At 43.8% G+C, this 16938-nt stretch overlaps 1 protein-coding gene across 1 annotated transcript in view; it reads right to left on the bottom strand.

Moving 5' to 3' along the window:
• Positions 1 to 16938, bottom strand: part of SOS2 (SOS Ras/Rho guanine nucleotide exchange factor 2) — a 98982-nt gene that overhangs the window by 38228 nt on the left and 43816 nt on the right. The window contains exons 12-19 of the mRNA XM_069735329.1: positions 9474 to 9596; positions 9280 to 9383; positions 8968 to 9190; positions 8363 to 8482; positions 5598 to 5760; positions 5388 to 5505; positions 4764 to 4936; positions 3914 to 4030 (exon numbers count right to left, since the gene is read on the bottom strand). Of these exons, the coding sequence (XP_069591430.1) occupies positions 3914 to 4030; positions 4764 to 4936; positions 5388 to 5505; positions 5598 to 5760; positions 8363 to 8482; positions 8968 to 9190; positions 9280 to 9383; positions 9474 to 9596 (1141 nt within the window). The remainder of the gene's footprint in view (positions 1 to 3913; positions 4031 to 4763; positions 4937 to 5387; positions 5506 to 5597; positions 5761 to 8362; positions 8483 to 8967; positions 9191 to 9279; positions 9384 to 9473; positions 9597 to 16938) is intronic.

Genomic DNA, 16938 nt, shown 5'->3' with positions numbered 1-16938 from the left:
TATATATCTATATATATATATATATAGATATAGATTCAAAGATTCAAAGAAGCTTTATTGGCAGGACCAAATACACATCAGTTTTGCCAAAGCAAGTGTATAGAGGCAATAGGGATAGGGACTGAGGGGATGTTGGGTAGGAGCTGTGGGGGGAGGTGGATGGGGCAGATCCAGGTTGGGGTCTATAGTCCATGGCATAGGGGAGGTGGATGGGGCAGGTTCAGGTTGGGGGCTATAGTCCATGGCATAGGGGAGGTGGATGGGGCAGGTCCATTGTGGGGGCTATAGTCCATGGCATAGGGGAGGTGGGTGGGGCAGATCCAGGTTGGGGGCTATAGTCCATGGCATCATAGTTCTCTTTCTCGTAGTCTATGGCATTCGCTCACATACCGCGCTGCTATCTCCACCGCTCTCTCTTCTTCTCCCAGCAAGATATATGTTTTCTCTTCCTCCTTCATGGTGATGAAGTCTGGGAAGAGATGTGAGAGTCTCCTGAAGTGAGTGTCCCTCACTGCTGAGTATTTGGAGCAGTGTAGCAGGAAGTGGGTTTCGTCCTCTATGGCCTCCTGATCACAGTGTTGGCACAGTCTTTCCTCCCTGGGCTTGTAGCTCTGCCTGTGTCGGCCACATTCGATGGCCAGACTGTGGGCGCTGAGTCTATATCGGCTCAGGATCTGGCGGTCTCTGGGGTCCGGGAGTTTCTCCAGATATGGGGCCAGTCTGTAGTCTCTCTGTAGGCTCCGGTACATGGTCAGTTTCTGTGAGCTGATGATATCATTCTTCCAGTCACTGACATACCTCTCCTGGCCTTCATCTGCCATCTTCCTAATTCCGGCTTTTGTCAGGTTGTTGTGATTGGTGTTCTGCTCCGGTTGGGTTTGGCTGGGCTGTTCCGGGGGTTCTGGTTTTTCTGTTTCACCTTCATGTATCAGGGCTTTATGGTGATGGGAGCTTGGATTGCTCCTATGCAGGTGAGCCCGGAATGACAGCGCCCTCTTTAGAACTGTTAGGTGTAGAGGGAATCTGCCCAGCTCGGCCCGACAAGCACTGTTGGAGGTGCTCCGATGGACCTGGAGCAGGTGCTTGCAGAATTCCAGGTGGAATATTTCTGTTGGACTGGAGTCCCACTTTGACCAGTCTGGGTAGGTGTGAGGACCCCAGACTTCGCTGCCATACAGGAGGATTGGGGCGATGATGGAGTCGAAGATTTTTAGCCAGACCCTCACTGGTGGCTTCAGATGGTAGAGTGTCCTTCGGATGGCATAGAAGGTTTTGCAGGCCTTGTCTTTCAGGGTCTCTATGGCTTGTTTGAAGTTCCCTGACCGGTGAATCTCTAGGCCCAGGTAGGTATATTTGTCCGTTCCTGTGAGGTCGCAGTTGTTGAGGATAAATGATGGGTGTTGGTCTGATCTTCTCTTTCTCCTCTGGAACACCATGGTGTTGGTTTTCTTTAGGTTGACCGGTAGGGCCCAGGTGGAGCTGAATTTCTCTAGGATTTTCAGGTTGTCCTGGAGGCCTTTCTCGGTTGGTGACAGCAGCAGCAGGTCATCTGCATACAGCAGGAATTTCACCTGAGCGTCGTGGAGGGTGAGTCCTGGTGCTGAGGAGGATTCCAGGGCGGTAGCCAGCTCGTTGATGTAGATGTTGAAGAGCGTTGGGCTTAGGCTGCAGCCTTGTCTTACTCCGCGGCTCTGCTGGAAAAAAGCCGTTCTTTTGCCGCTCACACTCACGCTGCAGCTGTTCTCGGTGTAGGAGCTTTTGATGACATCGTAGGTCTTTCCTCCTATTCCACTCTCCAGCAGTTTCAGGAATAAGCCCGGGTGCCACACTGAATCAAAGGCCTTTTTAAAGTCCACAAAGCAGGCGTATATCTTCCCATTCTTTGTATTGTAGACGTGTCTCTGAATGAGGCTGTGCAGAGTATAGATGTGGTCAGTGGTGCGGTGGTTCGGCATGAACCCTGCTTGGCTCTTGTTGAGGACGTTGTGCTCGGTGAGGAAGGTGAGGATCCTCTTGTTCAGGATACTGTTGAACAGTTTTCCCAAGTTGCTGCTGACGCATATGCCTCTGTAGTTGGCTGGGTCATACCTGTCCCCACTCTTGTGGATGGGTGTGATGAGGCCTTGGTTCCAGGTACGAGGGAAGTAGCCGGCACTCAGTACAATATTGAAGAGTTTAACCATTGCAGCCTGTATTTCTGGTGGGCTGTACTTCAGCATTTCTGGTAGGATTCCATCTAGGCCACCGGCTTTTCTACTTCTTATGGAGGAGAGTCTCTCGGTTACTTCCTGTAGTGTTATAGGTGTATCCACCGGGTTTTGGGAGTTTTTGATTTTTTCCTCCATTGCTTTTAGTTTCGCCATTATGTTTTCCTGTTCTTGGCTTAGTCCTTCCTTTGGAATGTCTTTATAGAGGTCTCTGAAGTATTGGAGCCAGAGGTTGCCATTTTGGATATGGTTGTTGTTTTTCTTGTCTTTGGTGTCCATGTGGTTCCATAGTTCCCAGAAGGAGTGGTCTTGGAGGGCGTCTTGGAGTTGATTGAGCTTCGTAGAGATGTAACTCTGCTTCTTCCTCCTGAGGATGGTTTTGTACTGCTTTTGTATATATATAGAGATATATATATATAGATATATATATATATATAGATAGATATATAGATATACAGATATATAGATAGATATATACAGATATATAGATAGATATATACAGATATATAGATAGATATATACAGATATATAGATAGATATATACAGATATATATATATATATCTATCTAGATATATATCTATCTAGATATATATCTATCTAGATATATATCTATCTAGATATATATCTATCTATATCTATATATAGATATATAGATATATAGATGTGTACATATATATATATATATATATATATATATATATATATATATATATATCTATATATATAGATATATATCTATCTATATATATATATATATATATAGATATATATATATCTATATATATATATAGATAGATATATAGATAGATAGATATATATATCGTATATACTCGAATATAAGCCGAGATTTTCAGCCCAAATTTTTGGGCTGAAAGTTCCCCTCTCGGCTTATCATGGTCGGCGGGTGAAGGGGGAGAGGACTGTGGCATACTCACCTGCTCCTGGCGCTGTCCCTGCCTGTCCCATGGTCTTTGGGTGCCGCAGCTCTTCCTCTGTTCAGTGGTCACGTGGTACCGCTCATATATTTTATATATTATATATATATTTTCTTTATTTAGGATTTTTTTTTCTTTTAACACATGTAAATATTTTTTAATTTTTTTTACTTTGTCCTGGGGAATACATGACTATATAGGGTCAGATCGCTGATCTGACACTTTGCTGTGCACTGTGTCAGATCAGCAATCTGAAAGGCACAGCAGGGAGGCTTCCAGAGCAGGCGCTTGGAAGCCACCCCTCTGCAGGACCCGGAAGGCCCCCCCAAGGCCATTTTGGTTCTGGGCCTGCAGGGAGGAGGTAAGAGACCCTCGGAGCAACGCAATCACATCGCGTTGCTCCGAGGGTCACAGGGAAGCACGCAGGGAGCCCCCTCCCTGTGCGATGCTTCCCTATGCCGCCAGAACGCTGCGATCATCTTTGATCGCAGTGCGCCGGGGGTTAATGTGCCAGGAGCGGTCCGTGACTGCTCCTGGTACATAGTGCTGGATGCCAGTTGCGACAGTCAGCTGACACCCGGCCCCGCTCCCCCCGTGAGCGCGGCTGATCGGTGATGACATACTATCCCGTCGGTGGTCATACGGGCCCATACCACCTCGACGGGATAGTACATCCTACGTCAGAAAGGAGTTAATAGAGGGGTGTGCACAGAATATCACAGGAAGGAAAAGCGGAAAATATGTCCCACATAATTATAAGAGATACTTACAAATCTGGGGGGCTGTTTGCAGCCTCGAGGCTCGATCTCCAGAGATTTATTAAACAGGTAGTCTGAGAAGTCTTTCTCCAAGGTATTTCCCATAGGGTTCAGATTCTCAAAGAACCTCTATAATTAGATAAAGGGGACACTGTCAAAACCAATAACCCCTTCAAGACGCTACCATTTTTATTTCATATTTTTTGCTTTGATGTTTTCCTTCCTCACTTTCCAAGGCATCATTTTCATTTTTCCATTGACAACCACATGACGGTTTATTATTATTATTATTATTATTATTATTATAAATGCTAGCTCTTAATGTCACCATCCATTATAGCACATAATGTACCGAAAAAAAAAATCAAATCCAAATGGGGTGAAATAAATAAAAAAAAACAGAAATTCTGACTTTTTTGTGCTTTTGTTTTTATTATATTTACTTTTTTTTAGTAAAAATTACCTGGTAATTTTTTTCTACAAGTCTGTGCAATTATGATTATACCAAATTTATATAGTTTTTTTTTGTCTTACTACTAAAAAAAAAATATTCTGAATCATAGCTTTTTATCAGAGTTTGTTTTTTTAATGGTATGAGCTGTAGTTTTTAGCAGTATCAATTTGAGGTCAGAATGACTTTCTAATCTATATATTCTATTTTTTTCAGGTAACTGGAAGAAAAAAAACTTGTCTCATGTGTCCCCCCCCCAATGGAGTGAAGGAAAAAAACAGCAATTTTATTAGTTTGGACAATTCCCCAGGTCCTGAGCCTGCACCATACAGTGCACACATCTGCCTTACATGTACAATTAAAGTCCATGTGAACATGGCCTCAGAGCTAGAGATTTCTACATATTCATACCCGGATATCTGCTTCAACCCGCAAACAATAAGGCTGGTTTTGGTACTGCTGGATCTCCCCTGTGATTTCGGCCACTTTTCGCCTTTTGCTGAAGTTGATCAGTTCTTTGCCATGCCTCTTCAGGAAGTCTGGGTTCCCTTCTTCGGTTTTCAGTATATTTGTTAAATATATTCCTGCATTAAAGATTAAGAAAAAAAAATCCTCATTAACTATGAGCTGATGTCAGAGACAAAAATCTTTTTAAATAACCCAGAACCCAATACTCCCAGCATGCGATCCCGCTGCCAACAAGGTGGAATAACCTGGATCATCTAGTGTTCTGCAAGCAAACAAGAGCCCCTCTGTGCTCATGAGGAACTTTTGGTCAAGTCAAATACTGTAGACCATGTCCCCAAGAACACCAATGCTGCCAGGCAGAACCCCCAGGGCTCAGCCACATCACCCCACCGACACAATAGCCGCCACACCGAGGGACCCACAGAGGTTCGCTGTGACATGACAGTGGGCTTATACACATTGATCAAAATACTATGAAATTGACCCGTGAGAGTGGACTTGGTAATAAGGACAAGACCCCTGCATCTTTCACTGCAGGAGAGAGGAGGATGAGTAAGGTCGACATACCAAAAAAAGGCACACAAGGTGGGTTGATTGACTTGAGTTTTGCCAAATATTTCTTGAAGTGATCCTGACTGAGCTCCACTGCTTCATCAAGTATCCTCTTCTTCCTTTCCTGTAACGCCTGAGGGCGAGAAGCAGACACAGATCACATTATCATCAGCTTCATATGAATAAGTCAGATCAGCAGAAATGGAAGATAGATCTATTGCTCACCTCGAAGGTGTGATCCAGGCGATAGACGGGGACAGAGTTCACTGCGCTCACAATCTCCAAAACGCCATTAAAATTGTTCAAATCTTGAAAAACCTGAAGAATTTCGATAATTCGGCTGAAAACTGCCACCCGCTCCTCGAAGTTGTCAGTCTCCACAAGACACCTGGCCGACAAGAAAACAGCTGACAGCAGAGGTTTTATACAGAGATGATCACAATTCACGTCTCTCCCGAGCCCCCTATAACCTCTCCCAGCTGATTACAATTTTCATTTTTTTTTCACAAAAATGATCTATTCGCCCCCAATTTTATATTTTCCCAAGGGTAGTAGGAGAGATTGGACCCCAAAAGTTGTTGTACAATTTGCCCTGAGTACGCTGACTCCATATGTGCAGGAAAACTACTCTTTGGGCGAATGGCAGAGCTCGGAAGGGAAGGAGCGCTGTTTGACTTTACAATGCAAAATTAGCTGGAATTGAGATCGGACGCCATGTCGCGTTTGGAGATCCCCTGATGTGCCTAAACATTGGAAACCCCCCGCAAGTGACACCATTTTGGAAAGTAGACCACCTAAGGAACTTATCTAGAAGTGTGGTGAGCACTTTGAACACCCAAGTGCTTCACAGAAGTTTATAATGTAGAGCCGTAAAAACAAAAAAATCATATTTTTTTTTCACAAAAATGATCTTTTCGCCCCAATTTATTTTCCCAAGGGTAACAGGAGAAACTGGACTGCAAAATTTGTTGTGCAATTTGTCCTGAGTAAGCAGATACCCCATATGTGGGGGGGCACCGTTTGGGCGCATGGCAGAGCTAGGAAGGAAAGGAGCGACGTTTTGGAATGCAGACTTTGATGGAATGGTCTGCGGGCATCATGTTACGTTTGCAGAGCCCCTGATGTACCTTAACAGTAGAAACCCCTCAAAAGTGACCCCATATGGGAAACTAGACTCTCCAAGGAACTTATCTAGATGTGTTGTGAGAACTTTGAACCCCCCAAGTGTTTCACTAAAACTTATAACGCAGAGCCGTGAAAATAAAAAAAAATAATAATTTTTTTCCCCCACAAAAATTATTTTTTAGGCCCCAAATTTTTATTTTTACAAGGGTAACAGGAGAAATTGGACCGCAAAAGTTGTCCAATTTGTCCTGAGTACACGTGGGGGTAAACCACTGTTTGGGAGCATGGCAGAGCTCGGAAGGGAAGGAGCACTGTTTTTACTTTTTCAACGCAGAATTGGCAGGAATTGAGATCGGACGCCATGTCGCGTTGGGAGAGCCCCTGATGTGCCTAAACAGTGGAAACCCCCCAATTATAACTGAACCCTTACCACACCCCTTACCTGAACACACCCCTAACCCTAATCCCAACCCTAACCCCAACACACCGCTAACCATAATCCCAACCCTAACCATAACCACACCCCTTAACCCTGACACACCAGTAACCCTAATCCCAACCCTAACGGAAAAATTGAAATAAAAACATTTTTTAAATTTTATTATTTTTCCCTAACTAAGGGGTGATTTATAGCGGGTTTTTCTGTTTGGCAGCTGTCACACACTAAAAGACACTTTTTATTGCAAAAAAATAGTTTTTGCATCACCATATTTTTAGAGTTATAATTTTTCCATATTTTGGCCCAGAGAGTCATGCCAGGTCTTTTTGCAGGAAGAGTTGACGTTTTTACTGGTATCTTTTTCGAGACCGCCAAGTCATCTGGGTAATTTCGCAATGCATCACTGGGAATGGAAGCTGACGGCAGCATCGCGCGCATCGGGACAGCTTTGGTGGACCCCGGAGGGCAAGTATTTAACTATTTTTAATTTTTTTTTTTTAACAGGGATATGGTGCCCACACTGCTATATACTACGTGGGCTGTGTTACATACTGCGTGGAATGTGTTATATACTGCGTGGCCTGTGTTATATACTACGTTGGCTGTGCTATATATTACGTGGGCTGTGTTATATACTGCCTGGCTGCCATATACTACGTGGCTGTGCTTTATACTATGCGGCTGTCTGTTACGTGGGCTGTGATAGTTATATGAAAAAGTTTGGGCACCCCTATTAATCTTAAGCTCAATGTTTTTACAAAAATTGTTTTTTTTGCAACAGCTATTTCAAATTTTGTTTGAATGCAGATCGCACATTTTCTCTTAGTACAATAAACCTCATTTCAAGGCAGAAACATTACTGTGTCCAACAGTTATTAGATATATGAAACTGAAATAGCTGTTGCAAAAAAGCCAATTTTTATAAAACATTAAGCTTAAGATTAATAGGGGTGCCCAAACTTTCATATAACTGTATATACTACGTGGCTGTGCTATATACTACGTGGCTGTGCTATATACTACTATACATATTCTAGAATACGCGATGCGTTAGAATCGGGCCACCATCTAGTGGAAAATAAACCTCCACCAGACATGTTCGGCAGTGGCTTTATCACCCCCTCTTCCCCATCGAGTGGCGCATGCGCGCATATGAGAAACGTGCGAGAAATACAGTGTGCAAATGCAATACATGCCACACTGACAACTCTACTACTAACACGTAAAAGTCTGTCAATGTGCAACCAATAGTTAGCGAGACCTCGACAGTCGGGCTTGTGGTAGTGGGTAAAGATTGTGACAGACTAGCAAGTCTTTATTATATTCTGTGCGATTTGCCTGGAAAACCTATTAATTGAGGCAATAATCCCTTGCATCTCTGACCTGCAGCCATTGTATTGGCGCCTGGATCTGTAGCAGAACCTACTTTTCGAACCACAGAGTGAGGTTTGTGGTGTGGCGGATCATCTTCAACAAGTTAGAGGAATGAATTTCTTTGTCTTCTTTCGTCCAGACGCTGCCCACAAGTTCTGACGGCTGCACGGCCCTAGAGACAACAGAAAGGACGATCCCTTATACACCATATCGGTCTGCTGTGTGACAGGTGACAGCTCTCTAAGCAACCAGCCATTGTTAGGCCGGCATCATGCACGTGTCCTATTAATCAGAATAGAATGCATACAGTATACCTGCCAGGAATTGAAGACGGACACCGCCAGCACCGATTTGACAGCATCAGATTGTGTACAGACACATCTATTGGCAAGGGGAATGGGAACATCTAGCACAGTTCCAGGATGAATAAAGGAACATCCGAATACAGAATTCTAAGAAATAATTATTTCATGGAAATGTATTTACTTAAGGTGTCATTTTCTCTTTAAAGGGTTTGTGCAGCACTTATCACTTTCGCCAGTAAATGTTAGAAAACCCCAATGATAAATATTTGTTAACAGGAGTGGAGGATCCCTTTAAATGATCAATATATGTGAAGGCATTTCTTTTCAGTAACATAACACTGACATTTCTTACCTATACAGATCAGACTCTATAAGAGTCAGCTGACGAGCGATCTCTATAGGGTGCAGGGTCATCAGATCAAATGTCTCGCACTGGCCGCAGCGACTTATGTGCCACTCAATAGGAGGAGGGGGGCTCTCAAACGTAATGTTGTGGCTGATGCCATTCGCCTGGGCTTGTTTCTTGCGTCTGATGATTTTGGCGATGGACTCCACCCATTTCTTCATGGATTTTCCTAAATAAAAGAAGGGAAAATATCATTATCGGGATGAGGTGAACTGAACACCCCTTCAGGTAAACTTCCATCTTTTATGAGGACTTTACCTTTAACACTGGTGATGAAAGTTTCTAATCGCTCAAGAAGCTCCGGGTCTCTTTCAAAATCATAGAAATGATGTTCAACCCAGTGCCGAAATACATTTAATACCCTGCAAGAAATAGCGAGGCCAGTGCAGTGGACCGTGGAGAAGACACACATATAAAAGGGCCGGGGTCACACAGCAGAAACAAAAACCCACCTGAGCTGCACGGGCTGAACATATTCTTTCCGGAATCTTTTAAGGTTTGCACTGATCGGCTGTTCTCCCTTCTCTATCGCGATTCTGTCTGATTCTGTAGGTTCGGGATCTGGTATTTCGAATCTACAGAAAAGCCAGTCAATTAGTTTTTTGATGCATGGCAAAATGAATCGTTCCTTAAATAACATTCTATGAACTTAAAGTGCTATTCCTGAAAATAGAGGCTTAGATTTATCAACGCATTTGCAACGTTTTGTGCCATAAGTTGCAGAAAAAAAACAAAAACAAACTTGAAGCAAATCATGATGTGCGCCAAAACTTTGCACAAAGTTCACTTGTTACGCTACACTTTCCAAAACTGGAAAGCGTGGGCTCCATGTTTACGTCAAAGTGAAAAAGTAAGCCTGTTCATATCAACTGTAGATTACGTGTTCTTACTTTAAGTCCAAAATGCACCAATTTCCATTAAGAAAATTTGGTATAAAACCACTCAGACTTGATTGTTAAAACATATATATTTTATTTAAACATAGATAAAACATCAAGACAAGGAAATTAAAAAAAAAAGACTGATGGCAGGCAGAACTAACAAATAATATAAAATAAATAAATAAAGCCACTAGAAGAACACTGTATAATCCTGCTATATCAATATTACAACCTGCATTGTGACCAAAAAAATGTCTACATATGTAGGATATATTAATAGACACACAAATTATAATTCAAATATACTGTGCATAAATAGTAAAGAGGATATGTAAAAATAAACAAAACTCCTAAGAGTATATTGTTGCTGTGGTCTGGAGTCTTGGGGACTCAGTCTTGCAGCATGGGTGCTGTGGGGCAACAGGCCGTCCGCCCTGCTGGTGCATGGCCGCTGTGGCGGTGAGCGCCGCACGGCTCCGCTCCGTTAGGGCGATAGGACCGACTACGAGGTTTGCCGTGAAGGGGCAGTGGGCTTCAGTCTGATCAGAATGTTAAACTGAAAACCTCATATTCAGTTATATTAATGTTTGCCTAGCGGCTTTAGATCAACGTATGATTTTGGAATGTTCGGTTCATGCTCTTTTTTTTTTTTCTTTTTTGCAAATCATCTCCTAAGAGTATATATCCACATAAACTGAGCCTAAAGAGGCTTCTAATCCTCCAACAGTTACTACCACCGATACAGGATGGCTAGAGAAAGGTATCTAGTGCAGCAGAGTAAAATAACAGTGTCTTGTCATGCAAAGCAATTCTTACAGACCAGCCCGCTGGTAATGGTTCTATATAAAAAAGCGGCTATCATAACAAGTAACTTACATAAATATATGCCTTGTCCTGCGTGCCCACCAGTAACCCCGACAGCGCCGTTTCGCCTTTGTGGCTTCCTCAAAATAGGGGCATGCCACAAAGGCGAAACGGCGCTGTCGGGGTTACTGGTGGGCACGCAGGACAAGGCATATATTTATGCAAGTTACTTGTTATGATAGCCGCTTTTTTATATAGAACCATTACCAGCATGACAAGACACTGATTTTACTCTGCTGCACTAGACACCTTTCTCTAGCCATCCTGTATCGGTGGTAGTAACGGTTGGAGGATTAGAAGCCTCTTTAAGCTCAGTTTATGTGGATATATACTCTTAGGAGTTTTGTTTATTTTTACATATCCTCTTTACCATTTATGCACAGTATATTTGAATTATAATTTGTGTGTCTATTAATATATCCTACATATGTAGACCTTTTTTGGTCACAATGCAGGTTGTAATATTGATATAGCAGGATTATACGGTGTTCTTCTAGTGGCTTTATTTATTTATTTTATATTATTTGTTAGTTCTGCCTGCCATCAGTCTTTTTTTGAATTTCCTAGTCTTGATGTTTTATCTATGTTTAAATAAAATATATATGTTTTAATATGTGCCCATGCCTCGTTTTCACCTACACATTAGTATGGTGTTTTGTTGAATAGCATTGTCCTTTGAGGTGGCGAGTCCACTAGTGGATTTTTGGTTATGTATCAGACTTGATTGTGTATGTGGGCCTTAAAGGGGACCAATCAGTTCTAAGAAAGATGCAAAAAGTGACAGTAGATGAAATGATAAGTCTTTTCTCAAATAAATGTCATTAGCAAATCATTCCATTTCCCTCACTATTATAGGGGGGTGCAATGTTTAGTTTCACTTTAAAACAATAAGCTGAAAATCTGGTGAGGTTGGGATGTACCAGCTACGAGAGGGAAGATTCTACTGTACAGCATCTGAATAGTCAATGGAGCCTTGTGCTTACATCTGCAGGATTTACGGTGGACTCATCAATTCGCCCGTTTTGTCAAGTCACTTATCTATTGAATACCATAGGAGAATCAATTACTTTTTCTAGTAAATTTTCCTAGATTCACAAACATGGTGAATCATTTCACAAATGCATTCCAATGAACTCAATCAATGAGATGCTATCAGGAGTAAAATTGTCCTCCCTCCCTCCAGGAGGTTGAACTTTACTTGAAGCCAACTATTGCCATTTATAATACATGTAATAAGATGTCCTGTGTATTCTGCAGGACAGTTGAAGAGGACACAGCTGTTTATAAAAGGTTAATCCGCTACTAAGAGGACACAGCTGCTTCTAAAGGAATAACATATTTACAGAATTTACAGATACACCAGCAACCAAACCGCTCAGAGAAGGCTGCAGGATTTACCTCTTCTATCCTTCTGTAGCTGCCTGATAATAGTCATGTTAATGAAGTAATAGTCAGTCATGCACACTACCGCTCCATTCATTCTTTTTGAGACCTCTGTAGATAGCTGAGTGCCATGTTCAGCTGGTCTTCGCCACTCCCATTAAGAATAAATGGAGTCGAGGTGATGACCACAGTTCCGTCACTCGCGGGCTCTTCAGAGCTATATTTCTCAGGTTCAATGGGAGTTCAAGCAGTCTGACACCCAACGATTGGAAGTTATGCCATATCTTATCAATGGGGAAAAACTTTCAAACTTGGTAGAACCACTTTAGGTCGGTGAAGGCAGCCTAGATGGATTACCGATTAGGAACTCTATCAGAAAAACAGCTTTGATAGTTATAAAGCTTATAGTTGGTGCAAATCAACTTGCAATGCCCGGCCAGCGCCCAGGTCAGTAATCAGGGATAATCAGACTGGACCCTTCATTGCGGCCTCCTACCTACCAGCAACCACAGTTCTTTTTTTTGATTAGCTGGCTGGCTAGGAGGAGGCTCCTGTCTGACAGCCACAGATCACTGATATGGCCAATAGACCAGGTCCTGCGAATGGATTTGCAGATACACTGCAGAGTTAGCTGTCAAAGTGCCAAGGCGTGCTTACAGCCGCCGCTCCCAGCATACTGATCTGTATCCGCTCGGTGCACACCCCCATGGCTGAAACCAAGCAGATAACTGAAAGAAATATATTCATTTTCTCCTAATAGTCGCACCTTCAGTAAGGTGGCCAGGCAGCATTATAACACTATTTAAAGGGATCCGGTAACCAGAAATAACACTGCTAACCCACAGATATGGGGTTAATCTGCAGGTTAACATAATTATGATGCTGTCCGGCGGCTGCATGCAGCCGAAGGCAGCTGGGAGAAAGTGATCTTTATTTTACCTGCCAGCATTCGGTATTTAGTCACAGGGGCGGAGGGCACCAGTTAAGTCATGTCTCTGAGTATACTGAGTGGGTGCTGTAACCGCGCCCCCGACTGACACTGGCTCTACACTGCAGCTAGCTGTCAGTCAGGGACATGAGGCGGCCAGCCCAACACAAGAGACACGAGGCACCAGACATGAGGCAGGCAGCCCAACACAAAAAACATGAGGCTCCAGACAAGAGGCGGCCGGCCCAACACACGAGACATGAGGCACTAGACATGAGACGGCCGCCCCAACACACGAGACATGAGGCACCAGACATGAGGCAGCCAGCCCAACACACAAAACATGAGGCTCCAGAAACGAGGAAGCCGGCCCAACACACGAGACATGAGGTACCAGACATGAGACCACCGGCCCAACATACGAGACAGGAGGCACCAGACATGAGGCGGCCAAGCCCAACACACTAAACATGTGGCTCCAGACACGAGGGGGCGGTCCAACACAAGACATGAGGCACCAGACTTGAGGTGGCCAGACCCAACGCACAAGACGTGAGCAACCAGACACTACTGAGATTCGAACAAAGGATCTGTTGACAAGACAGGTGCCTTAACCAGCTAAGCCACAGAACCTAAACGAGAAGCACCAAGCTGCAAGACAAGTCACAAAGCCACAGGACTACTGAACCGCAAGGCTCCAGGCCAGAGATCAAGCATAGGCAGGTACTGAAGCATTAAACGTAGATTCTCCCAGACTGTTAGCATGCCAGCGCCTGACTGCCCACTGTACTCGCTGCCATTATTACTAGAGGTTGCTATAGAACACACCATGGTGTTCCATGAATCACGGCTGCTCCAGCCATCTGCTCAAGGTTCCTACATCCAAAGGACAACAAAGCTACATTAAAAGAGGAAATAGGAGTTGTCTTTTGATTCTGTGCTCTTGGCTTCTTGTCCAGTGATAGCGGCGGATCCCACTCTCTCTCAGGTACTGTCATGGGTGAGGGGAAAACAATGTATACTCCCTTCTCGCAGAGGCGCCATTCTAGTGAAGACCATGCTACTTTTCCCAGTGGATGATGAGTCATAGGTGTGTGCCAATCAGCAGCCATTGATTAGGTAAGTACATCAAAATTCCGTTGGTTGGCTGCAGCGGTCATATAGCACAATGTCACATCACCTGCTGGGAACAGAAGCACCAACATTGCTATAATGGCACTGCTGTGGGATGCAGGTATACACTGTTTTCATTCTCTATATTGCCCTGAAGTGATTAACCCCTTTACCCCCAAGGGTGGTTTGCACGTCAATGGCCAGGCCAATTTTTACAATTCTGACCACTGTCCCTTTATGAGGTTATAACTCTGGAACGCTTCCCGGTGATTCTGACATTGTTTTCTCGTGACATATTGTACTTCATGATAGTGGTAAAATATCTTTGATATTACCTGCGTTTATTTGTGAAAAAAAATGGAAATTTGGCGAAAATTTTGAAAATTTTGCAATTTTCCAACTTTGAATTTTTATGCAATTAAATCACAGAGATATGTCACACAAAATACTTAGGGTATGTTCACACGTTCAGGATTTCCATCCTTTTTTTTTTTCAGGACTGTTTTTTTAAAAAAACTGCAGCTCTTGGCAGAAAACGCAGGTCCTTTTTTTGGTCCTTTTTTGTCCTTTTTTGATGCGTTTTTTGATCCTTTTTTTTTATGCAGTTTTCTAACCCTAACCCTACCCCTACCCCTATTCTAACCTTAGTGAAAAAAAAAAAAAAATTCTTAATTTTTTTATTGTCCCTACCAATGGGGGTGACAAAGTGGGGGGGGGTGTCATTTACTATTTTTTTATTTTGATCACTGAGATATAACCTATCTCAGTGATCAAAATGCACTTTGGAGCGAATCTGCCGGCCGGCAGATTCGGCGGGCGCACTGCGGATGCGCCCGCCATTTTGCAAGATGGCGGCGCCCAGGGAGAAGACGGCCGGACGGACACCGGGACGCCGGGTAAGTATAAGGGGGGGAGATTAGGGCACGGGGGGGGGGCATCGGAGCACTGGGGGGGGGCATCGGAGCACGGGGGGGGGGCATCGGAGCACGGGGGGGGGGGGGGGCATCGGAGCACGGGGGGGGGGGGGGGGCATCGGAGCACGGGGGGGCAGCCACACTCCGCCCACGCACTTCCGCCCGCTCCCCCGCACTTCCTGCTGCAGCGGTTCTGCACATCAAATCGCAGTAAAACCCGCAGATATATTTTTGATCTGCGGGTTTTACTGCGGTTTTGACCTCACAATGGAGGTCTATGGGTGCAGAACCGCTGCGGTTCAGGAAAAAGAAGTGACATGCTCCTTCTTTTTTGCCGTAGCTATTCTGCGCGGCTTTTTAAACGAAATTCCGGATCATGTGCACAGCAGTGACTGTTTTCCATAGGGTTACATTGTTATGTACCCTGCATGGAAAACAGCTGCGGAACCGCAGCGGCAAAACCGCTGCGGTTCCGCAGTAAAAAACGCACTGTGTGAACATGGCCTTAATAAGTAACATTTCCCACGTCTACTTTACATCAGCACAATTTTGGAACCAAAATTTTTTTTTGTTAGGGAGTTATAAGGGTTAAAAGTTGACCAGCAATTTCTCATTTTTACAACACCATTTTTTTTTTAGGGACCACATCTCATTTGAAGTCATTTTGAGGGGTCTATATGATAGAAAATACCCAAGTGTGACACCATTCAAAAATCTGCACCCCTCAAGGTGCTCAAAACCACATTCAAGAAGTTTATTATCCCTTCAGGTGTTTCACAGGAATTTTTTGAATGTTTAAATAAAAATGAACATTTAACTTTTTTTTCACAAAAAATTTACTTCAGCTCCAATTTGTTTTATTTTACTAAGGGTAACAGGAGAAAATGGACCCCAAAAGTTGTTGTACAATTTGTTCTGAGTACGCTGATACCCCATATGTGGAGGTAAACCACTGTTTGGGCGCATGGAAGAGCTCGGAAGGGAAGGCACGCCATTTGACTTTTCCATGCAAAATTGACAGGAATTGAGATGGGACGCCATGTTGCGTTTGGAGAGCCACTGATGTGCCTAAATATTGAAACCCCTCCCCCAAGTGACACCATTTGGGAAAGTAGACCCACTAAGGAACTTATCTAGAGGTGTGGTGAGCACTTTGACCCACCAAGTGCTTCACAGAAGTTTATAATGCAGAACCGTAAAAATAAAAAATCATATTTTTTCACAAAAATTATCTTTTTGCCCCCAATTTTTTATTTTCCCAAGGGTAAGAGAAGAAATTGGACCCCAAAAGTTGTTGTACAATATGTCCTGAGTACGCTGATACCCCATATGTTGGGGTAAATCCCTGTTAGGGCACACGGGAGAGCTCGGAAGGGAAGGAGCACTGTTTTACATTTTCAACGCAGAATTGGCTGGAATGGAGATCGGACGCCATGTCGCGTTTGGAGAGCTCCTGATGTGCCTAAACAGTGGAAACCCCCCAATTATAACTGAAACCCTAATGCAAACACACCCCTAACCCTAATCCCAACGGTAACCCTAACCACACCTGTAACCCAGACATACCCCTAACCCTAAAACCTACAAGAGAAAAAAAGTAAGTGAAAACCCTGATGTAACTACCGTATATACTCGAGTATAAGCCGAGATTTTCAGCCCAAAATTTTGGGCTGAAAGTGCCCCTCTCGGCTTATACTCGAGTCACGGTGGGCGGCAGGGGCGGCGGGTGAGGGGGAGAGGGCGCTGAGGCATACTCACCTAGTCCCGGCGATCCTGGCGCTCCCCCTGCCCTTCACCCGGTCTTCGGTGCTGCAGTTCTTCTCCTCTTCAGCGG

This window comes from Ranitomeya imitator, chromosome 1 (genome assembly GCF_032444005.1).
Source record: "Ranitomeya imitator isolate aRanImi1 chromosome 1, aRanImi1.pri, whole genome shotgun sequence".
Classification (NCBI taxonomy): Eukaryota; Metazoa; Chordata; class Amphibia; order Anura; family Dendrobatidae; genus Ranitomeya; species Ranitomeya imitator.
Note: the sequence above shows the minus strand (reverse complement) of the source record. Positions and strands in the feature narration are given on the sequence as shown.